General features: G+C 42.6%; 2 protein-coding genes and 1 long non-coding RNA gene across 6 annotated transcripts in view; 1 reads left to right on the forward strand and 2 right to left on the reverse strand.

The window, feature by feature from the left end:
• On the reverse strand, window positions 1-21,496 carry pals2b (protein associated with LIN7 2, MAGUK family member b). Of its 2 annotated transcripts, XM_042435774.1 has the most exons (14): window positions 21,381-21,496; window positions 14,902-14,964; window positions 11,101-11,372; window positions 7,994-8,094; window positions 7,189-7,341; window positions 5,348-5,500; window positions 4,956-5,183; window positions 4,040-4,171; window positions 3,866-3,962; window positions 3,516-3,584; window positions 3,266-3,427; window positions 2,953-3,155; window positions 2,638-2,766; window positions 1-1,652 (listed from the first exon to the last, which is right to left on the reverse strand). In XM_042435774.1, the coding sequence occupies exons 3-14, from the start codon at window positions 11,228-11,230 to the stop codon at window positions 1,476-1,478; spliced, it is 1,734 nt and encodes a 577-aa protein (XP_042291708.1). In that variant the 5' UTR covers window positions 11,231-11,372; window positions 14,902-14,964; window positions 21,381-21,496; the 3' UTR covers window positions 1-1,475. The 2 variants fall into 2 exon arrangements, with proteins under 2 accessions (XP_042291708.1, XP_042291709.1); XM_042435775.1 differs by lacking the exon at window positions 11,101-11,372.
• Window positions 20,374-25,028, forward strand: part of LOC121913106 — a 10,322-nt gene continuing 5,667 nt past the window's right edge. Inside the window, exons 1-2 of the long non-coding RNA XR_006100210.1 lie at window positions 20,374-20,451; window positions 24,038-24,157. This is a non-coding gene — a long non-coding RNA (uncharacterized LOC121913106). The remainder of the gene's footprint in view (window positions 20,452-24,037; window positions 24,158-25,028) is intronic.
• The window catches only part of npy (neuropeptide Y), a 12,080-nt gene continuing 10,137 nt past the window's right edge, over window positions 23,086-25,028 (reverse strand). For all 3 annotated transcript variants that reach the window (XM_042435777.1, XM_042435778.1, XM_042435776.1), the window contains 2 exons: window positions 23,439-23,528; window positions 23,086-23,335 (listed from right to left, as the gene is read on the reverse strand). In XM_042435777.1, the coding sequence (XP_042291711.1) occupies window positions 23,314-23,335; window positions 23,439-23,528 (112 nt within the window). In that variant the 3' untranslated portion in view covers window positions 23,086-23,313. The remainder of the gene's footprint in view (window positions 23,336-23,438; window positions 23,529-25,028) is intronic.

Raw genomic sequence — 25,028 nt, forward strand, 5'->3', positions numbered from 1 at the left:
TATAACTTTGCTGATAAAAATGTAGAAACAAATCTGTAGACATGGGTTGATGTGAAAACAATTCAACAGGCAGTAGTAGGGCTGTTTTTTTTCACAACGTGGCACGGGTCAATTTTAAAAACATCACAAATGTCGCTAAGATCATCCAAGTTAGGCCATATATCTGGGTCCTAAATTGATCCTGAAGTCTGTAACTTTCCAAGACAATGACTCCCGATTCAAGACAGGTTTCAGAAATTAATTTGAAATGGAAACTAGTGGCATTTTGAAATATACTTGTTTTAAGACAGATTTAGAAGTATTTAAGACATACACTAGTCTAAGACATGTTTTTTTTGCGTAAAAGGAGTTTTAACCTTTGGCTTTGCTAGATGTATTTGCCACACAAAGTCATATTGTGTTAAATTATAAATGCATATTATAGCCTGTAGTTGAAATATTGATCAGATGTACCAATTATGGATTTCAAACTTTATTTGGAGTATGATTGGGGCTTTGGCATACTGCAACACTGAAGATAAGGGCCATAAGGAGAGAGTGGGTTTGTGCCACATTCACATATATAAAACATTAATAAATTGGCATATAGACGATAAAGATTAGGGCAATGACGGTCATACTCCAGACAGACAGGCGGGATAATTAAAAACAAAGCAAATGATCATGTGTGACAAAACACTACACTCTAAAAATCACAACACCAGTGAAAAACTAGCATAAGAAAACAAAGCTAGACAAAATTAAAAGACAGACAGTATTTGATCTTGAAAAAGTACATTATAACTTTTTTTCTTTTACATACTGGAGGAGTTGTGCACAATCAGGCCTGTCAACCTCTTTATTTCTGCCAAGCTTATCCTGTGACACTGATAGAAGAGTTTAGAGCTACATAACAACACTAAAGGATTAATTGTACGGAGGTGAAAATAAAACACAAGTACACAAGTTGCTCAGACGTGGCAATGATGTGTGACACTGACAGGTTTCTTGGACAAGGACTGCTCAAAAATCTTGATGAATCCGACGCCTCTCCTTGTCTTCATTTTGGAGCTTGGATGGCGATCCTAAATCCTAGGTGTCCGTGAAGGAAAAACCGACAAAAACACTTGAACTCAGGGGACACAACTAAAAAATAAGACTACAACAATAAATTAATGCAAAAATATGGCCCATGACCAGATTTTTTTGTTTCATTCTCACTGTAATTCCACATTGAATAGAAAGATCTTTCATAAAAAGTTATAAAATAAATAAGCACTCTTTCCCTTTGAGTTTGAGTAGAAAAAAAGTTGCATGGTGTGCAGGCCCAAGAGAAGTTTTTTTTTTTTTTAAAGAATATTTTGTTATTTTGCAGAAGCATCTCTTCCCTCTTGTCTTCCTCTTTGGCCTCTGTGGTCAGAAACACACACACACACACATGCTGGTGGGTCAGTGTGACCCGCTCAGAGTGGTCAGTGGAGCACTGCTGCTGGTCCTCAGTACACCCAGTTCACCGGGACCCACTGGGTTTCACTGCACAGTTTATCCACGGCGGCCTGTAATGTCTCGAAGGCCTTGTCTAGGTTGTCATTGACGATGGTGAGGTCAAAGTAATGATTGTAAGCCCTCTGGATCCGGGCACTCTCATCCACTGTCTTCCTCAGGTCCACATCCTGTTAATGCACAAAGGACAGGTGAGTTGTGGAAACTTATTACATGCAAGTAGAAAAAAATTGGGTGGGTGTGCTTCAGTTTCAGGGTCCTGGTATTGTGCATGTTGCTAACTGTCACACAAAGTTGATAGAAACAGGTCTGCACAATTGAATTTGTGATTTTAGGGTTAGCAACATCAACACCAATACATTTTTTGAGTTAATAGTAAAAAAAATGAAAGTCATCCATTTTTGCCTTCAAGGCAGTTTAAGAGGGAGAGAATCTCATTAATTCAAAATAAGTTTGGGTATCATCCCCATAAAGGTGGAAACTGATGTGTACTCCAAGAGGTATCTTATAGACTGAAAAGAGAATTGGGCCAAGCACTGAACCCTGAGGAACCCCACAATTCAGCTTTGAACTAGAGGACCTGCACTTGCCACAACCAACATAAAAAGTCCTATTTTTGAGGTAGGATTTGAACCAATCCAGAGCGGTACCACTGAGACCTACCCACTCCTCGAGACAGGTTAGTGGAGTGGCGTGGTCAACTGTGTCAAATGCCACGCTGAGGTCTAAAAGAACTAAAATAGATGGGCGCTCAGTGTCAGCTGCTAAAAGTACATCATTGACCAACTTCAGAGGTGCAATTTCTGTGCTGCAGCGACCTCTAAAATGAGACTGAAAATGTTCACAGCATTCTCATTCATAAAATCTTAAAGTTTATCTGCCACCACTTTCTCAAGGAGTTTAGCTAAAATGGGAAGTTTAGAAATTAGTCTAAAATTATTGAAATCATTGGGATTGAGCCCCATTTTTAAAAAATAAAGGCTGGACTAAGGCATTTTTTAAATGGGTTGGTGCAGGATTTGAGGAAGGGGAGCAATTATAAATATGGAGAATAAAAGGGCTAATAGTATTAAAATATCCTTTAAAAATTGGAGTGTAATGTATGCACATAACCAGGTGTGTGTATGTGTGAACAAAAGACGGTTGTTAACCCACCGTGAGCTGTTTAGTGGTGATGCCTGCGTCCACCACAGCTTTGTGCATGGCCTTGAGTGTATCAAAATCTGGCGCTGCGATGAAAACCACGTAAGGCATGAACTCTGCTGTTTTCAATACCTTCAGAGCCTGCAGGGAAACACAGGAGGTGACAAAGCAGTCCTAAATCATTTTGTCCTAGCTTCAATGTCCCTAATTTCTCTTCCCTCCAAAAAAGGAAATGCTGCAAAATGTTCTCTCTTAAAGGACCCTCAACATATCGTATTCTATCCAATCTTATCTAAAATGTTAACTCTCCCTAAACCTCTCTCATACCTGTGGGTTGACATCCAGGATGCAGGTACGATCTGTGGCCACCACCTCATGGATGGACTCAATCTTGGTACCGTACAGGTTGCCATCGTACTCGCCGTGCTCCAGGAAGCGGCCAGCCTTCACGTCCACCTCCATCTCTGTCCTTGTGGTGAAGTGGTAAGAGTTGCCATCCAGCTCTTCGTCACGGGGCCGCCGCGAAGTGTCTGAACAGAAGAAGTTCAGTTAAATGTTTGATGAGTCATTCGCTGAACTATTCCTACTCTTTGGGGTTGGGTTGTGACCTGAAATACAGATAAAACCAAGTAAGACGTACATGGTATAGTGGTGCCGAAGCGGGTAGGTTGGAGGACCATCAGTCGGTTCTTCAGGCTACGTCGGCCCACACCCTGAGCACCAATCAGAACCAGTGTCTTTCGCTGGAATGGAGGCACCTTTGCCACTTCCTCATAGATCTGCAGCTCGTGTCTGTCAAACTCTGTTCAAACACAGGCACAATTGTGAGTCAATCAAAGATAATGATGCTGAAGATGTCAGCTAAGATTCAACAGTGTGAAGAATCTGACCTGCATTCTTAGCTGTCAGATACATCATCTTCTTTTTCTTTTTTCCAGCTATGGTGCCACAAAGGATCCCTACAAAACAAGATGGAACAATTAAGCATTTTCATATCTCTGCTGTTGCAGCATTTGGCCAGACGAGGGCAGGAGTGGGCCATTTTCTGAGTGTATATCAGTTTTTAGAGGTAAAAGCAACAGAGAAAGAACAGAGGTCAGGCAGCAAACCAGTTGACAGACTGTTCTACATCAACATTACTAAAGAGAGGAACAGGAAACTTAAGAGTATAAGCGCTAAGCTAAGAATCTTTCACAGTGCTTGTACAAAACACCACCAAGAAATGCATGTAGTGACCTACCTGATCCATCGAAGTCTCGGGGGACAAAAGCTTTCCTCTTCTCCTCCAAGAACTGACTGGGTATCAGTCCTGTGGCCCCGCCCACCACATGGCATGCCTGGCACAGATCAGAGATCAGATGATTATATCTTCCACAACAGACACATAAAGGGGAAAAACTGGAGGAAAACTCACCTGCCACCAGTTGGGATCCTCTCTGTTAACAATCTGAAGGATGTCGCCTTTCTTGAAAGCCATGCCCGCCTCTCGACAAGGGATCAGGTTGTCATTGGCTGGGTCATAGTCAAAGTACGGCCGCACATACACCTGTGATAAGCAGATAAACAGTCCCCAGTCTTTGCAGTGGTCAAAGGAAAATTTGGCACACTTGAAATCAAAAGAAAATCTGATTAGGCTCATGCTCAGTGTGCCATCTCACACACTGACACAGTAACTGTGTGACTCATTCACACCCATTACATCCTAGGTCCCCACAATGCACCCTACACAGCTGTTCACGCTGCGCCAATAGTGGATCCTTTTGCCAGAGAGGGTAAGTGCTCTGGCCGATGTAATAGATTAAACAAGCAGCCAGAGGAAGCAATAAAACAAGCCAGTAAAAAATACTGTGCAAAGCGCCCTGAGCAACAGAGCAGGATGTGATTTTGCATTATGTCTCAGTCAGTTTTACTGCCATTGTTTATAATTTAAGCCTTATAAGCAATTCCAAGTTTATGTCTATTTGTTTACAATGCACAATATCTTCAGGAGTGCTTGGGAGCCATAATGGGACAAAAAATAGGTGTTGCATGCACGAGAGAAAATGTCTAAAAATAACATAAATTACTGTACTCTCCATGTGTGGGAGAATGAGATTACAGGAAGCATGTGTGTGTTTGGAGTGTGTGCAAGAGACAGAAACAGCTAGTGTGACCTAGATAGCATGTGGAGTGTTATTAATAGGGCTCCCAGGGTTCACATTCCTGCACAGGGGATTGTGGGAAGGACAGATCACCAGCCCTGTCCAACATCTGCCCCTTATTACGTAAGTGGCGGCGCTTGTGTTTGTTTACATTATCATCTTGTTTGACATTTCTATGTGCACGTGTACCTGTGGAGGTGCAGGAGCATCTCTGTAGCTGGGGAGTATTTTGAGAGTGATCCCTCCGCTGCAGTCCTTGAGCATCTCCTGCAGCTCGGTGGGGTTGTTGCCGACGTCCTTGCCATTCACTTCCTTTATGATGTCACCCACGTGAAGCAGGCCCTGCCTGTCAATCATGCCGCCGTGAAGGATCCTTGCAATGACCAGGTCATCTTTCTCCACACGAAATGTCACACCCTGAGAAGAAGAGGAGACAGCAGGATGAGGTTTATCCTCTGATATCTGCTTGTCGACATTAGCATGCATATACACACACACCCCCATCTTCCTCTTCTACACACAAACACACACACACACATACTGTATGCAGATACGATCAGACTGTTTCTGTCTCTGCTCACCAGAGGCTCTCCGGCCTTCTTTCGGATGCCAATCATGCGCACAGCATCGGCCTGCATCAGAGCACTGTTCACCGCTGCATCATTGGCCGTCTCAGCCGGGGGCGGGACTTCGTAGCACTTGGAGGCCACTATGTCGTGTGCCTCCAAGAGTGACTGAGAGAAAGTAAAGGAGAAAAAGTGAATCAGTTCACTGACTTCATGACTCTTCTCTACTTGTGCTATTATTACATTAGTGGGTGTTCAGACTGAAAACATCACAGGGTTCTACTTCGGTGGGGTGTGTGAAGCTATACTGGTGGTAATTATTTGATGGTTGCCAAGCAGACAGTGGAAATGCTTTGTTCACATTACAAAGTAATCTACCTGGAATGTGCACTTGCATGTATTTGACAGACCAACGCAGCATCTCACTAGATAACGTAGCATTGCATTATGTTATGTTGCGGCAAAAGCTGAGCCAGGCTTTTTGTGTCTTTTGATACCACATCGGCATCACTGGACTGCATTAAAATGAATGAGGAGGCTGTATTTTTTTTTCCACACAGGGCTACAGCCTGAATGCAGCATTTACTTCTATTCTGTGACTGTCACTCATGGCCACAATGAAAGCTGTTTAGCAACAGTTACATAGGCTCACTTTAAATGATGCCAACCAAACTGAGGCTTGATGTTTCAAAGAAAAACATTAGAAGAGACTAGAGGTAGAATACTTGTGAAGTCGATTAAATACAATCACAGATACAAAGAGAATCAACTCGAGGGCCATCAATAGAGCAGAAGCTTAAACCAACCCTGATAATGCTTTCATATGCTATGCTGCAACAACTATAATAACTGGTTTGATTTTCTAAAACAAAAAAACCCTGTGAACATGATGCTCTTTGACAACAGACTTGAAAGTCTCAGATGTGTCTTCCCACCGGCGCATTAAAAGTTGTGGCTATAAAAAGAACTAATCATGTAATGGCTGAAATCCCAAATATGGATTACCACCAAATCCAATCAATTCTTGGTTCACTGAATATCCATCCTCAAACTTTCATCCAAATCCATTGTTTTTAAGTTACTACTTGTGCAACCTTTAAAACTATATTACCAGCAGCAAGGCACAAACAATTTATTGGTAGGTAAGCTAAAACAAGTCTAAACTCAATATGTGACATAATATCAGTTTCCTTTTATTCCCTCTCTCTTTTCTCCCTAGCCCGCCTCTCCCTCCCTCTCTGTTTCTCTCTTTCTCTCAGTAGGTCAACAGGGTCTTATCCTCCAGCTTATAGCACACATGGCTCTGATTGGTGGAATTGCTTCTCTAGGCTCAGAGGTCTTAACTCCTATTGGTCTAGCCTGTGTAATGCCCCTGGTAGGTACAGGGATAGAGGTTAGTGTTCTATTGATGCATGAGGACAGGATCCAAAACATCAAGTCTGTGCCACTGTAACTATAGTTTAACAGTTTAATGTACACTGTACTGTAAACCTTAAAAGGAAAAAAACCCAAACTAGTCCCTGGTTTCTAGTGACATATTACATTTTGCACAGAAAAAAGTACTACACACATGATTTGTGAACTGCTGTTGGTTGAATTACTGTCAATAAGGAGCAGAAAAAGTAAGCTTTCTTTACAATGTCAGTCTGTGGTATCAAATGCAAAGAAGTTGCGATTATATATGATAAAAAGTGGTTAACAATAGCGTCAATGCACTGAGTTAATATTCAATCCAACAGCAGCGAAGTTACTCCCACAAATCATGTCTATTCAGCCTTATCACCAGAACAAAGATTTAAACATGCAGCGTATAAGGTGTTTGCTATGTGTGAATGAGCTTGTGTGTGTTTGCTCACCTGGAAGTGAGGCTCCTGCAGGATCCTGGACAGTTCGGCCGCACTGTCGTCTTTAACCTTGAGCCCGCTGATGTCACCCAGGATCTCCGTCACCAGCTCCACGTTGTTGTCTTGCACCGCCTCCAGCTTTACCTCCTCCAGCTGTTCTTGAGCCTGGGAGAGACAGAAAAAAGCTCAGGGAGGCACGTGGAGAGATGGTAGTTATGTTTTTATATTGTCATGACTTGAAGTGTTGTGTTACTTTTTATTTGTATGTGTTAATGATGAATGGGAGTTGAGTTTTGTTTTGTATCGGATGCTGATTTATCGTGGGATTATTTTGCTCTGTGAGGTAGCCACCATCTGCCTTGTGTTACTGTATGAAAAGTCAGAGGAGTATTTATTTATGTTTAGTCATCTCTACAAGTTCCAGCCCTGCAGGGAGAAGTCGACCGGCGGAAAATGACAACAGCCTGTCTAGCAGAAACTACAGCTGTCCTCTAACTGAACTCGCTGCACACTAAACTTCCTACAGCACTGTCTGTGTGCAGCGGTGTTGCAATACATGCACCGTCAGTAAAAAAAGACACAACGGTGTGAATCTGCACCAGTTTGTTACTGAGAGTATGTATGCATTTATAGTTCAGATGCATTGAACACTCTGTGTTAGTCAAAGCCTTACTGTACTACAGCACCTCAGTCACAGTAAGCAAAACACCGCTGGCAGCAGGGTGGGGGGTGCAGAGCCGGCTAGCGGTTAGTCTGCTCACTGCTGCTCACCCTGGGCTACAGTATGTGTGTGTGCTACCTTAGCCAGGGAGCGTACAATGGGACTTTCCATGATGCCACGCAGGAAGAGCAGGTCGATGTCTTTGGCTCCCGTGGAGGTGGGCAGCTCACCCAGATTATCCAACACCTGCTGCATGGCTGGATGGACGGGTCCAGAGACACAGATAGAAACAGTGGAAAAGAGAGATAAGGTGAGTTAGCCGGGCATTAAAGTCAGACAAAGCATAAACATAAACACATATACACACACACACACACACACACACAAAAGTCTTTAAGATAAAACAGCAGCTGATGGGAAGAAAAGTAGACGCTGGCTGATGAATGTTAGGACTGGCCTCACATGTTTCAAGGCTTCAAATTAAGAGATATTTTCTACCATATAAATATGCTATTATACAATTATGCTGAGAGTTCCTTCTGAGACCTTGATCGTGCATGATTGCAGTCCATTAACCCCTCTTCATACAGAATTCTGTACACCAGTCACGCAGCAGAGTGCTCAAAAGTCTCACATTAAGGCTCCATCTTGAGGTACAGTAAGTTTAATCCATTCAGAACGAGCTCCAAAACTCCAGGTTTCCAGGATTCAAATGCTCTCAGTTGTAAGAAAGTTTCTCAATAAATGACCTCTGTTGAGTCTTGTATGCTATGTACACACAGACAGAGTGAGGGAGAGGTGTGGACTGTCGACATCAGCCAGCTAACGCCCTAATGCCAGGGTCTCAAAGCCCATCTAAGCCCGTTTAAGATACTTAAAGCCCTGGGAGTGCGTGTATGTGACTCTGTGTCATTACACACAGAGTCACATATGTGGCTAGTAAATATGTCCAGTCAGCACTTGTATAGAGTAGATTCACTGTACGATTTCTTTGTTTGACTGTAATTTTATGTACGAGCCTACTATTATTCTTAAACCTGGACTCATGTTTCATGTCATGAAGTCAAGTCATATTGTGATACCTTAAGCTCCTCATTTGAAAAAAGTGACACATACTAAGAAGAAAGGTGCTAGTTTAGACTTGAAGCAAACATCTTCATATACAGAAGAAATTTTAGTAGTGTTGTCAGTCCTTCAGGTGATTTAATTCAGATAATTTGCTGCCACGAAATACTACATGAAATACTGCAGCTGTTGGTATCTCATGGTATTTGATATCTGTACTTTTGAAATCATGGATTATCATTTCACATGTGATAAATTCACATTAATGTGATTTTTGGACATGGTGAAATCTCATGTGATATAGGCATATGTGGCTTGTACATGTAAAAATTTAAAATATGCTTTTGTAAGAGCTGAGTGGTATCTGTCATCAGAAGTCAATGTATTCATGTATTTTAGAAAAAAACTAAAAATTTAAAATGGTTCATTTTCCAGTTTTTAGCACTAAAAAAGAGGTTGACAGTGTTATTTTTTACCATCAGAGATACTGTATATCTATTCATCATACATACAAAAAAGTCCCACAGCTGCATGGAAAAGATCGGGATGGGTGAAAAGACAATTTTGTCTCGCGGTGAAGCAAAGACCTCACTGAGGCTTGATAACCACAGTGAGCACAGAAAGACTGTGTAAACAGCTCTCTCCATGCAAAAAACAAACCTTAAATATTTATGATGCTCTTAGAGAAGGACAAATAGGGGAAGGAGGTTAAAACTGCACATCCATAAAGCAATGTATTTAATGTGTGACAACACAGAGACATAATCTCAAACTAAATTCAGATATGAAATAGATAGTATGTATAAACAGGAAATTAAGTTCCTGCAGGGACCCCACGCAATCTTTCACAAGCCAAGATAAACATGAAGTCTGTCAAAGCTGTGATTGCAATGGAAGCATCCACACACACACTAACATGTGCAAACACATGAACAGGCATTAAACCTCTGCCTTGATTGCACAGCAATCACTCACTCACTCACACTTACAATTATTGAGTATAAAACCTCCTGAAATCTGGAGAACTATAATGTGTTGCAGATGGTTCAGTGAGTCTAAAAATGTAAAAAAAAAAAGAAAGAAAAAGAAATAGTCCTGTTTGTTTGAAAGAGAGAAAGAACATGGATGAGAGAAACATGCAAAATCTGATCCCACTCTATGGCACAACAAACTTTCTAACCATATGCAAAAACCAACATCAAAACTAACCTCGCTCGTGCACTTGAACACATCTGACTTCAAAACTTCAAACACATAAACACACACAGCTGGATCCATGTGAGTTTCTGTGCGCTCCGTGTTGACCTTTACCCAATTGGTCAGCTCACTGTGTCACTGCATCCTCGACCACAGGAATGTTTGCTCATCTCATCCCGCCCTCCGCCCCTCTGCCACGTGTACTTTTGTGTACATTACTCATGCCGACAAGCAGGCGTGAGATGCTTCTCTATTCAGCCAGAGATTGGAGATGAGCTAAAGCTTCCTAACCTAAAGTCTCTATAATCCTATGAAATATGGCATGGAGAGGCAACAACCTACCAGACCCTTGTTAAACCTGGCCTGAAGAAGTTGTAAAAGCTACCAGATTACAGCAATGTTCAGTGTACAGCAGAGTTTGTTTTTTCAGCTATACTATTCATCTACATAATGAATCACCCTGCTTACCTGCTCTTAATTCCTCCCTCTGTGTGGTTTGTCTGCAGTCTCTCTCACCATCTAACCACCGCCTCTGTAATGAACACCTACCAGCACGGTGTGCGGTGAATGCCAATGCAGAGACTCCCTGTTTAATAATTCCTAACTCTGTTTCTCAAGGAATGCAAGACAAATCCCACAAGAGAAGACCTGGCAACCTGCGTTAGATGGGGTATTATTATTGTTTAGCTCGCAAGATGAAGATCAGAGGAACATCTCGACTTGCACAAAAGTAACATTACCCATGTGTGAAGTGCAGGATGAGAACCAAACTGCCCTGCAGGGGAAACTCTCACAGAAAACCTTTTCTGAAGAATTGTCAGATCATATTCATCTCAAGATAATTAAATAAATCTGGCAACCACATCACTTTGTAGGAAATACTCACACTCTAAACTGGGCTCAGTCTCAAATTTTAAAACAAAATCAAAGACTACAGTATCTCTCTGATCATCTACTGTATGTGACACTTCAACTCCTCCTCCTCCTCCTCCTTTCCTCACCTCCAGACGTATCTGCTCCCTGGGTGGACCGGACGGCCGGGGCCCCTTCCACGCCAGGCTCTCCAGGGGGCATCACCTCCTGCTCCTCCTCCTCCCGTACCCCATTGGGACAGGCATCCTCCGTGACCATCTCCAAGCCCTCCTTCTTCCTCCCTGCCGCCACAAGCACGCTAAGGCTAACCACAAGTCAACCACCAGTAGTTCTGCAACTACGTCTTCTGTCCTCCAATCCTCTTGTCTGGCACTGCTGACCCTTTAAACTCCCAGAAACACTGAGGGACAGTACAGAAGAGAAAGAGAGAGAGAGAGAGGAGGGGGGGGGGGGGGGGGGGGGGGGGGGGATTGAGGGCAGACAATGAGAGAAGCAAAGAGACACAAAGCGAGCGACAATAGAGTGGGATTAAGATCAGAGGATATTAAGAGACGAGGACGCAAAGAGGAGCAGTGAAGAGTAGGGAAGATGGAGGAAGAAATTTAAGAAGAAGGGGAGAGACCGATGAGAAGATAAGACAAGCTCTGGAGGACAGGCATGAAAGACAGAAAGAGGTAGAAAGCTGGATTGCACACACAGATGTGGACATGCGTTCAATGCTTGTCAGTCCCCTCCCTCCACTCTGGCTTTAATACCTTCCCTTCCTAACCCTCACCCCTCCCTCTCCGTTGATAACACACACGCATACACACACACACACACACACACACACACATAATCCCACAATCCTCTCCTGCTGTTGAGGGTTTGCTTGAGTACCCCTCCTCTTGTTTTCCCGACCCCACCCAAAGTTGAGTTGCCCCTCTTGTCTAGACTCAGGGACACACACACACACACACACACACACCAGTTGGAAGTGTCATTATGTAAGTAATCTTACATAAGTGTTACTGAAGGGGGCCTGACCCTACGTTCCCATTCTTCTCCTGCTTCTTTCTCTCATTCAAACAGCATTAGGGTTTGACACCCCGCTGCAGCACTGTGCAGAAACTCCCAGCATGTGCAGATTGTGCTCGGCCGTATTCCCTCAGCAGTCCTCCACCTCCTTAAAGCAGCATGTGTCAGCCTAATGGGAGCTTTTCTCTCTCTCTCTAATTTTTCTCTTAGTCTCTCTTCCTCTTTAAATTAATGTTCCCTCACCACCTTACTTCTTGCTAAGTCAGTAAAGTTGAGTTGCTGACAGGATTATGCACATTTTTGGGGCTGCAGTTTAAGCTGCTCCACCCTTGAGTATTAACACTTTTGGGCTAACTACTGGGTGTGTCTTGATGGGGGTTTTTTTTGGAAAAATTCTTCTGCCAATGTCTCATTTTGTATAGAGATAATGAAAATGTATAATTACTACACAACGAATAAATACAGGAACACAATACAACAAGGCAGTCTTTCAAATAAAAGAGTCTGCAGCCATGCTAGCAGCTCTGCAAGGCTGTTCTGGAATAATGTTGCTTTGAACTAAATGCTAAGATCAGCATGCTAACATGCTCACAATGACAATGCTAATATTCTGATGTTTAGCAGATGTAATGTTTACAATGTTTACCATTTTACTTTAGAGAGTTAGCATGCTAACATCTGCTTATTAGCACTAAACACAAAGTACAGTTGGGACTGATTGGTATGTTATTCATTTTGAAAGGTATTTGGACATAAACCAAAGTATTGGACTAGGGCTGCTAATGATTATTTTCATTAGCAATGCTATCCATGTTATTCTTCCGATTAATCGATTCTACAAAATGAAAGAAAATAGTGAAAACATGATGGTCGGTCAGACAAATGTGTGCGACCAACAGTCCACAACCCAAAGATAATCAATTTACTATCATGACAGAGAAAAGCTGAATCATGACTTTGTGAAGCTGAAACCAGCCCTTTTACGGCAAATTACTAAAACATTTAATTAAGATGATTCATTTTCTATCGAATGACTAATCGATTAATCGCCTATTCCTTGCAGCTCTATATTGGACAAATTAAAAAGATATAAACAAAGTTATAACAATTAACCCTGTGGTGAACATGAATGTCTGTACCAAATGTTGTGGCAATCCATCCAGTATTTAGATATTTCACTGGATAAGAGAAAACTTCGACCTGTTGGTGGCACTTGATGAAAAGTCAGGGGATCCCCAAGGTCATTAGGATTCATCCTCTCGGCACCATGGATATCTGTACCAAATTTCATGGTAATCACTCCAATAATTTTGAGACATTTCACTAAAAACAAAAATGTCAACCTCATAGTGCATGATGCTGGAGGAAAAGTCAAAGGATCACCAAAGTCAGAGGGCTTCATTGTCTTCTCTACCATGAATGTCTATCCAATAATTGTTGAGATCTTTCGGTTTTGACCAAAGGGGTGGACTGACCGGCTGACCAGAGCCATGCTGTTAGCGTAGAGATCCCTAAAGTCTCTATTAATGGCCTTCACTTTGTAGCTACAATATTACATAATGCAACTGCTTATGCTCAGCTGAGATTCTTTGGTCATCCTTCTTGCATATTCAATACCAAAGCTGTCAGAGGAAAAGCCAAAAAAAAGGCATCAGAGTCACTTTAAACAGGCTCCTCCTCTTTAGCATCCATTAAACCCCTCCCACCCTGACACAGCTGTGCAAGGAACAGATCTGTAGACTTTAATCCGTCCCGCCCCGCCCCGCCCAGCCCAGCCCAGCCCCGCCCCTTCTCCCTCCAACCCATCCTTAACACAACCAGTCAACCCCTCCCCCACCTCAGGACGTAGGATTTTAATCCAGCCACCAAAGCACGGGATTACAGAATCTCTCACTCCCTCTCTCACCATATCCGGCGTCCAAACATCTCTACACGGCTATCAGCGCGGTACGATACATCGCCTGGTTTGGGAGTGGTTCAAATTGCCTTTAGCAACACACTGAATCACTTCCACTGCCTCTGACCCAAGTGAGAAGCCTTTTTGGTCATCAGTATGGAAACTACATTTCTGTAAACTGAAAGTAACATAAATGGCCTACAGAAAGAACTAATGGCAGTTCAGTTTCTTGATCATGAGTCTTTCCTCTAAAATGTCGACTTAATTGATTCTCTTTAGAAAGTAAGAAGATGAGATTTCACACAGAGCTTGACTGAGGCAGAGCAGCTGTGTGAGGAGAAAACAGAGGCTATAACAAAGCATCATGGGATGTCACAACGTGACAGATTTTAAGGAAAACATTTGATGCCCAAGCTCCAAGTGTATCATCAGCAAAATTAAGATTGTGCCATATTTTACTAAAATAACTGCTTTATTTTTCAGCAATAAGCCAATCTCTGCATGTACATAGCACACAGTAAAAGCACACTGGTATTTTTAAAGGCTAGAGAAGTTTGTATGGGTAAGAAATCTGACAAATATTAGACATCAGACTCATATTTACACTGACAAAAATATAATTGTACCCAAGGGCCAATAATGCCACAGATCAGGTATTATTCATAGGCATTAAGTGAATATGTACAGATCTTTGTCATATAAAAACCTTGAAATTTCGAAATTCACTGTTTGCAGATTAATATTAGTATGGCCCTTGAAGTGCAGAGAATGAATTATTAACATTGTAATCCACATGGACATACAGTATATGCACGAATAGAAAAACCAGCTGCTCCCTCACTTCTTTGAAAGTGAGGCTTTTTTTTTAGCAGCAGCAAGAGAACATCCTCGCTTCAAAGGCTGGCAGTTCTCACACCAAACTGACAAAATCATGTCAGCATGCAAGAAACATTTCCCCCTAAATGTCTCCAGTGTGTCAGGACCGAGGTAGAGGCAGGGAGGAAGTCGTGTTTACCTGTGCCAGTCGGTGTAGCCCAACCCGAGTCCTACTGGCTGCTCATCAGTCGACTGTGACGACCTGGAGAGAGAGAAGAAGAGAAGTGTTTGAAAGTTTGTGAGGCTTATCCTTATGGGGATGAATATTCAGTTCCACTTGCATTCCTGCATACCGGTTTTCATTATTCCATACACACACACACACTCGTACACTCATACAGACTTGTGCTTATTCCTCACACATTCATTGACTTCTTTTTTCCCTGTGAATTATCTATTTCATCCATCTATGTCATCCCTGCCTCTCGCAAGATAGGAGTCTCGTCTGCAGACTGAGGCCGTTGTTTGTTCAGAACGAAACAGAGAGTCATCCAGGACGATTCATTTTCCTTGGCTATTCAAGTATGCCTTCATCATCAGCTGGCAACGTGCCACAAACGTAGTAATATAGCCACTATTCTCTGAAAGTAATGACAAAGCAGTATGCAATCATTCCCAGAACGACTTTCTGCTAACTTTGACTTGCAGTCTTGCACGCGCGTGCATACACGCACTATCTGTGTATATCATGTTGACTGTATTGGAAGGTAGTATTATTGGCTACTGTATCACTGTACATTTGCAGATTGAGTGGATAATGCAGAAGGCAGTGGTTTAGTTCATTTAGAAACAGACTTTCTTCTTATTATTACAATGTTTAGTAGTGAAATATGTTTGTACTGTGATACTCTGCAGGACTTGAGATGACAGAAAAGGAAAATTTTAACAAAAAAACAAAAAAACAAACAAATTTAACCTCAAATTTAAATGGATGCATTCTCGGTGAAGATGTGTGTTCATGTGTCTATATAATAAAAATAAAATATAATCAGCCAAAAAAAACAACAACGGAGAATTAATTGCCAGTTACCAGAATTAGTTGACAAAACAATCTCAATTCAAGGTCCACTTACTAGCTTGTTCTGGAAGTTCGTGAGAGGCAGTCGAAAGCTCCACAACAAGCAAGTACAGTAAGGGGACCTTGGGTTGAGTTGAGGTCAAGAATGAACAGTTCATCTCAAGTAATCAAAATTATTCTGGTATCAGCATTATCCCCCAAAACCACATTTTCTAAAGGCCATTTCCTCATCTCTTCTGAATATGGACAAAGAGTTGCCCCCGGCAACAACCCCATCACTACTGTATGATGTTTAAAACAATATCCGTATGATAGAACTGCAAAGTCTGGTGGTGCTAAACCCATTCATGCTGCTCTGAATGGCTATTGTGAAATGGACCATTGGAACAATGCATGCCAGCAAAAAAAACAATGAAATACTATGATTACAAATAATTGATGCCTGCACTCACCCACAAAACAATAGATTACACTCCTCTATGCTTCATTTCTTTCGGCCACTTTCTCTCGTCCTGAGCAGTGAGAGGAGAGTTTGGCGGTTAAAAAGGGTGTCTCATAAAAGCCAGAGCTTCTACATGCTCATTCTGCGCTCTGTTCATCTCAAGTATCCCAAAATAAAGAATATTTCTCTCTCCCACTCAGGATGAGATCACACAGTACACTTGACCTTTGACCTTAAGCTCCTCTCTAGTCTGGGTCATACCAACATGTTCTCCCCTGCCCGATCAGAATGGTTTCCAAGTGTCAAAACACACTTTGTAAAGGTGATTACAACACACTAGAGAAGTCTACTCATCATTGGTTTGCTGTTATCCCTTTTCGCTGTACAGAAGTCTTTTCACACATCATGCTGGAGCTAATTGGTCCTTCATTGTGTGACAGAAAGAAAGAGGAAGGGGGAGAGTGAGAGGTCGATTCATTACGCAACACAGATTACAATCAGGCTCGGCACGCTCATTGGAAGTGAAAGATATCCCTTGGAAGAATGTTAATGGAGGAAAAGCCACTGGGACAATTCCTCGCCAAATCATCCGCACCAAAGAGCAGGAGCAGGAGCAGGAGCCGGGCTGGGCCAATCAAAGGTCCGAACAGGAAGGAGGAGCGAGCAGAGGAGATGAAAAGCTGTGCAGAAAAAAAGATGTGAAAGGTTGCAACCTGATTTGAGAGGAATGTATAAAAAGGGGCAGAGGGAGTGGGAGAATTTTTAGAGGAGCTGGGGAAGAGATTTAGAGCACAAGAATAAGGGATAGATTAGGAGTCATGAAGGCAAAGAGAAAAAGAGAAGAATCCTTACAGATAAGATGGAGTTATAGGAAAAGCCTCTCAGGTCTTGGCAGGATGAGGAGAGGAGAGAGAGCTGATGAGAAAGTCTTGGAGAGATAAAAGAGTGGTGGGAGTGGTCGTGTGGAAACCTTTGTGATGTGTTTCTAGAAACTACCAGGTAACCGTAGTTCTTCTGGTTAGAGTTGCACTAAAATAGAACATTTTTGTTTTATCGGAATATCCATGAATGCATTTTGGGAATTTGCATTACATAGAATAGATGTGGAGAGTTTGTGTATGCACTTATTTGCAGGTCACCTCAAGGACTAGGAACTAGGTTACAACACGCAATTCAATTATAACACTGAGCATGTGCCGGACTCTCATAATGTCCTCTTACTACCTCACTGTCCTCTACCTCTTTCTTTCTGCTGGGACAGAGGGGAAAAAATCCCAGGAAGTGGTCACTTGCAAAACAGGCCACCATTGGCTGGTCTGTAGGAGAGGATGAGCCAACAGAAGCCCTCAGAGTACCCCCCGGTTGCCAAGCAGTGAGATGATGGACAGCTCATGGGAGAGGGATTATGGGGGATCAGAGGGTTTGTTTTTGTACAAAACATCATTGCTGTCTCAGGCATGTAAACGTGTGTGTATGTGTGCACGCTATGAAAAGCGCAAACAAACATCAGCGGGCAGTGTAGTTTTAATTCCCGCATTTCTTGTCATACTAGCAGGGAATCTCACTCTACCCCTGAGTCGGTAGCACATTTTGTGACTTTATAGTCTCGGGTTGGAGCACAATGCCACATCCCTCGGGGTCATGAAACACAACTACACACACACAGAGTCCATAAGGCATCCATCCTGCAGGAACCATTCATGTCTAGATATTCTCTCCACCTTTATTCTCTGCCCTCCTGTGCACCACAGAGCCGGAGGCGACGGGGCTCTGAGAGCAGCCGTCACTCTCAGTTCTTCTCACTGACTTGAGAATCACAAAGGAGGCCAGTGAGCTCAGTCCTGCCTGGGAGTCCAGATGTCGCTGCATTGGCTGACTCCAAGGGTAGCAAAGAGCAATTACTAAGGCAGCACTCTCGCTGTATGTCTCCAGTTTGGTAGCGAGTGCTAGTAGGCACAAGATATTCAAGGAAGAATGTGCAATGACTGGCTATTCAGATGACTAACCCCCTCTCCACCTAACCATCTCCGTCACCCTCTGCCTCCAAACAAACCCTATGTAGGTCACTCTATGTGTTAACACAGCCGCTCAATAAGAGGATTACACTGCTACCCACAAGATAGACATCTTAGCAGATCAATATCAGCATAATATTAATCATGACTGCTTTTTTTTAACAAGTTATCACTCTTTTATTGAAGTTGCTGGTGCTGCTGTCTACAAAGAGTTGATGAAATCAGCTCAATCTCCCCAAATCCTAGAGAGTTTTCATCACCACAAGTGATGACAATGCAGTTCCATCCACCTTTCTGCTGATTCATGCTCACCTCTATACTCTTCACCTGACACCGCAACCAAAATTGCTACCATTTCACACAAAGACATCAACTGCTGCATCGGTGCACTTTCTATTCCGCATCACCAAAAATGACCTCATTCCCCCCTCCTCGGTGATGTTACAGCTGGTGGGATGTCTGTGCTTTGCCACGAAGCTTGGGATGATATAATTACATGGCCGTCCGCAGCTCATCAAAAGCCTCAGGCACTGAACCCGCAGAGATCTTAATAATGAGCACCTCATGACATAATCTAACTGCCACATGGCCTCACTTGCTTCTCAGTCTCTCCCTTCCCAGCCTCCTGCTACTGATCATTAGTATTAAGGAAAAGAGGGGGGGATGGTGAAGTGATGCAACAGCATTTAACATGACTGCAAAGTTTAAAAATCTGAAAAATTGATGTTGTGTGATGCTGGATGATACAATTCTGATATGAGGAAGACAGAAAGGAAAAAGAACTGCTCACCAAATGCCCTTTTCTAGGTTTATCTTGTTATATTTTTGAATATTGGCAAGACAAACACATGTACTGTATATCCTGAGTCAAACCAAGGAGCTATGACCTGTGGTATCCTGCTATCTGGGACTGCTCCAGTAAAAATTGAAGAAGACATTGATCTGGTATGCTTACATGATGACCTCATTAGATTTCAGTGTAGGTACATTTTCAGCTGTCAGTTTTCAGCTTATTATGTCCCCCTTTTCCATCTTTAGCACTTTGTCCTTTGTGGAGTTTTTTTAAGAGCTTTGCATCACAGATTGGGTAGCTGGTAGACAAAAGGTGGCGTTTCCTATGCAAAACCAACCTGCCCAATGGTGCATGGATACTTTTATTGTTTATCTGCAGTGGTATGCCCCTTTAAGACCTTAGTGATGGATGGAATCTGGTGAATCAGCACTATGGGCTGCAGCAAAAACAGTCAAAGACGGGTTGCCTTCATTTTCCTGGTAGCAATTCACATGAACATTTCAAAATGCTGTTCTTCTCAGAATGGGTTGTGGTTGTGTGTTTTCCTGACAGAATTGCAATTAGCTCATGATAACTGTTATGGGGTTAGCTGTGTGTTAACAGTAGGGAGGTGCAGGGCAGGAAGGGTTGATTGTAGGTGTGTTGATAACAGCCATGTGTTGTTCATAGCTGGGAGGCTTGAGTCACTCCAGTTGTGTGTGTGTGTGTGTGTGTGTGTGTGTGTGTGTGTGTGTGTGTGTGTGTGTGTGTGTGTGTGTGTGTGTGTGTGTGTGTCTTCTCTATCTACACCCTTCCTCCCTTTTCTGTATTATCGCTCCCATAGCCGTGTATTAATAATGGAAAAGTAGAGGCCTCTGAGTTTTGGATTTAGTGTCTGAATGACTCACTGACAGCTCTCATATGTTCCAACATGGGGAACATGGACTTAACTTGAAATTCGTGTTCTCTTCTGCCCTGCTGACGGGAAAGAATATGCATATAAGGGCTGGAGAAATCTGACTTTATTCCACCTACTTCAGCAGAACAATAAAGGTCATCCTGGATCCTGACTTACTGGATATCCCTGCCCCAGAGATTCCAGATTTACTCTAATGCACTAAACTGTCTTCGTCTCCTTCCCTTCCTCTGTTTGTTCAACCTATTAGATTCAAGTAATCTGATTAGGCTCTATTAGAAGAAAGGAAGAGGTGAAGACCCATAAACTCTGGTTTAGATGCAACAAGATCTAGGCTGCCACTCTCAGTGGTCTGGTGGCCCATAGCCTTCCCAGGAAAGGATCCCCAGGGATGTTGCGTATGTCCATGGGCTTCCCCCATCACGTGCGCGAGGCTAAACAGCTTATAAACCTTGCCAAGTGACCCTGCGCTCATCTGAGCAAGGAAGTCCCAAGATTCATTGAGAGTTGTGGTCTGCTGCGATAAGTAGGTGGTTTCATGTTTCGATTAAGTGCTCACATACACTGCTTCTGACATCGTGTTAGTACATTATTGGATGGCGCACTCGTACATCTCAGTGGAGGACAAAAAAAATAAATCGATAGGACCGTCTGGCTGCACCTCCGGTCGGCCAGCTTGTGCCAAGACACCGGTCTCTTTTCAGTCAACATCAGCTCAGTACAAACAATGCGATGGTAATATTTGTTGTGAAAGTTTTTGTTTTTTTACAGAAAACAACATATGGAACAATGATCTCCCTGGCGCAGATGTTACCCTACGTGACTTGATGAAATATAAAAGCGCACTCTATGTGTCGTTCCTCAAGCCCACCACCCTTTGCTGGTAGATATCGCAGTCTGTCATTTCGGCACGGTGGCGCGTTCCAACCTTCTCATCCTGTCAGCACTATAACCTGCAGCTCTTTCCTCTTGTCTTCCCAGTCATGGGTCCACGCTACGGTTCTGACGCACGGCCACATCCGTGCGCTGGATCCGTGCGCCTGAACCGTGCGCCAGATCCGTGCCAAACGGTTGCGCCGTTTTGGCTGACCAGACAACTGTACATTCACACCGATCTCGCCACACGTGCGGCCATTTTTTGTTACCCATCCCAGCCATTGTGGCGTGCGCGCATTTACGACTACAACCCATCCGCTGTATCCTTCCTCATCATATGCAGGAAAAGGGAAAGGACGCGTCTGACTCCACAATAGGCACCAGACGCCAACTGATATCTGTCTCAATAAAGCCTGTTCTCAAAGCATAGCGGGCTCTAGAGGGGGGCAAAGCTTCCCCTCTGTCAAACTCTACTGCACCTCAAACACGGCAAAGTGTCTTTGTCTTTCATTTCAATGCCAGGGGATGAATGAATTCAAAATCTTCAAAGCACGAATATGATCGCGAGCCGTGACTTACCTGTGAATCGTGTGTGTGAGTTCGCGGTAGTCCACCGACCGTCCCGGTTGGACATTCAGACCCCCCTCAGCTGTCTGTCCTGGTCCCGCAGCAGACTACCAGAGAACAAGATGCCAATCAAACCGACACGCCCCGCCTCTTCTGCTGACGTCACGCAACACAGACCAATGGCAGCTGAGGTTCAACCCTCGCAAAGTGAATATATTGTAACGTATAGTATTTTCATACAAAGTTACACCGTCGTTTATTCACACAAATACATTACAGCATAATTTCAAATGCATATTATGTGGATATTAAAGAAAAGTATAACTAAGGAGCTATAATTCCATAGTCTAAGAGAAGCATAACTCATATTATCATTATTACCATTATTATAAGATATTTTACGTATTAAAGCCTTTGTTGACTCATTTGTGACAAAATACTATTTTATAATGTATTTATATTGATACCAAGAGAAAATTCAAGCACAGAACGGTCACTATTCACTTTCAGTAACATAGATCACTCTAGTTGTGATAGATAATTACATAACAGTAATATTTTATTAATGTCTGCGCTAACCATGTGTGACAGGTAACAGTGTGACTAAAATCTAGGAGAAAGAGGTTCTTTTTTCAGATTAACAACCACGAATTGGATTTGATGAGGCTGATGAGTTCTATTCCACATTAATCTACTTTTTTTTTCTTTACCAGACACATACATGCACATTCATTTCTCATCTACTTTTATCTGGTCTCCACGGAGATTCCAAGCCTTTAGCTGGGAGAAGGAGGGAGACAGAGAGCGAGGAGGCGGTGAATATTTCAGATCTCCAATTCATCACTTCACATGGAAATGAGCGTCGGGAATGACCAGGTGTTACCACTAGAATAAATGGCCCGCTTGTTTCACACTCTATACCTGTTCCAAAAATGTTGAACGTCTGCATGACTACCAAGAATTCACCCGGTCCTCCTCTGAATGTTTTTTCATCCTTTGGGGTGGGGGGTATCTCATTTCCATTGCAGACTGTGTGTCTGCAGAGCCTCTTAACTGAACTGATTTGTGCTTTGTGGGGCTGATGTGATGTCAAGCTGCGGTAGGCTAACCACTCGTATAATTGCAATAATGCCCGTGGCAATGCCATTTTTCCCTTCATTTAGTTTCAGAGTAGGTACTCATCCTTATGGCCACAAGAGAGCGCCATTAGCTACCCAATTGGCAGCCTCAAATTGACTGATGTTTTCTGACTGTATGAGCTTTTCACCGGACCATTCATGCTTGTTAGGCCCAGTTCAAATGTTCTTTTCATGCACTTGCTCCATTATCCAGTCTCATAGAGCTATATAACCGCTGGGTACAGCCGTGGGTTGCAGCTGGGAGGCAAGGTGTGGCACAGCAAGTTCAAACTTGATCTCATCATGGAGAGACATGAACCAAACAGTGCCTGGAGACTATTTTAAGAAACATTATAAGTGCATTCAGGACCAATGTTCTCTCTAATCTGACAGTTGGGTGACTTATCTCAAATAACTCGTCATGTAGAATATATCCTGTATTGCTCCACTGCTTTGGCATGTTTCCCTGAGTGTAGTGAACTCACACCCTGACTGCAATATGTACAAAACCAAATACCTCAAAACCAATTAAAATTGACAGCCTTTCAAACAGATGCCAAGAAATACATTTTGTTCAAACAATGAATCTTTAATAGCACAATTATACAATACAATCAACATGCCCCTCCCCCTCTTTACTTGTATGATTCACAGATGGCGGCTTTGAATAAACTATTTACAATTTATGGCACATACTAGAAGCAGTCTTGACTGTAGCTGATGGGTAAGGAGGAGGGGTTGAGTATACGTGGCGGCTCATCGAGGTAAAAGGGCAGAGGCAGGGTGGTCTTTGGGCGTAGGAGGGTATGAAGTGAACACTGATGACATCACCACAATGATGGGTCATATCTGGGGAGAGAGGAGCAAAGTTGAAGGTCAGCTTCCTGCAAGAGTTATAGCAATGTATAGCGCTCAGAGTAACACACACACATACACACACACACACACACACCTTGACTGTGGAAGAGCGTCTGTGCTTTCCTTCATCAGCAGTTCTGAGACCAGTGTGTCCAGGATCTCAGGACTGGACCTCTTCCCATACCTGAGACACACAAAGTGAGACACACACACACACACACACACACACACACACACACACACACACACACACACACACACACACACACAGACAGACAGACAGATGATGATTTATCAATCTGAAGAGACTTAGACTTTTTGGTTGTCAAATGAAAAAAAGATCAAAGAGCCTTGGTGCTGAATTGAAGACAGAGCAATAAATGACAGTGCCCTATTACTCTGCATGTTCTCATGTCATAAGTCCAATTATAAGCTCAGTGAAAACTGAACACAGTCAGACACAGACTCAGCGGGTGAAGACAGGAGTTGCATCCCAGGTGGTCATATTTCCTTTTCTGCTCCTCAGATGATAAGCTGTGCCGGCACGCTTCTCCCCATGGGTGTCTAAATGCCTGCAGCGGCATCCCAGCCCCTGACATTCAGAAGAAAGCTGAAAACTGGGGGTAATTTGACATGTCATGCTGACCATGACAGTTATTTCACCTCAGGTTTTTTTTTTTTTTTTTTTCACAGGTGGTGAATGGGCAGCGGGTGTGCCCTGCTCTGTGAGCTGTGTGAGAGAGTATCATTTAGGAAAAGCTGCAGCCAGACCTGCATGATTCAGACTGGCAGCTCCAACAGGCAAAACTCCAGGTGGACTTATTGATATGCTCCCCGTTTCTGCTTCTTTGAAAACCCATTTTGTTGCTGTATTTACAGATATGCCCATAACAGAAAACGCCTGTCAGAGAAAGTTTCCTATTATTGTCTAGTTAGATGATAGCAGAAACAGAAGAAAATTAATTTTTCATACTTTATATATTATTTTTCTGTGGCACCTATGAGGATAAACAATCCAACAAAATTAAAATACTGCATTCCTGCTTAGCAAAATGTGGAATTGGTGCAGTGTTTAGCTATTAGGGGAGATAATGGTTTAAACATGAAGAATATACTGCAGCACTGCTGAAATTACAAGCCTTTTTTATCTGATAGCATGGAGTAATCTCTTTATATACCATGATTATAAATGTGGAGAATTAAGCCTCATCCTACCAACATATTTATCATACAAGGACAACCGACTGGGGAATAAACTATTGTAAGAAACAACCATCAAAGCAAAATGCTAACTCATTTCTTCTCAAAACATTATTAGTTATATAATTAATATCATATGTGAAAAAAACAGATTATTATTATTTTGGGAAAGTTATAGTTAATTTGCATATTGTGTAAAATGAAATTTGCAGCTTTTATCCCAAGTACAATCTTTACACAAAGCCTTCAAAATGATTGATAGAGTGTCTCTACACCCCCCTGAAAGTGTGTGATACTTTAAATTAGGACCCATGGCAAACAACAACTCAATAAATAGTTCCATCTATTAAAACTGCATAGACAGAATTGGATGCTTTTTACTGGGGTCCCCCAGGAAACCCAATACATTGGTATATTTAAAAAACACTAATTAAAACAGAAACAGAAAACAATGATATGACGTCATTAGAAACCAATTGATTAA

Source organism: Thunnus maccoyii, chromosome 15 (assembly GCF_910596095.1).
Source record: "Thunnus maccoyii chromosome 15, fThuMac1.1, whole genome shotgun sequence".
Classification (NCBI taxonomy): domain Eukaryota; kingdom Metazoa; phylum Chordata; class Actinopteri; order Scombriformes; family Scombridae; genus Thunnus; species Thunnus maccoyii.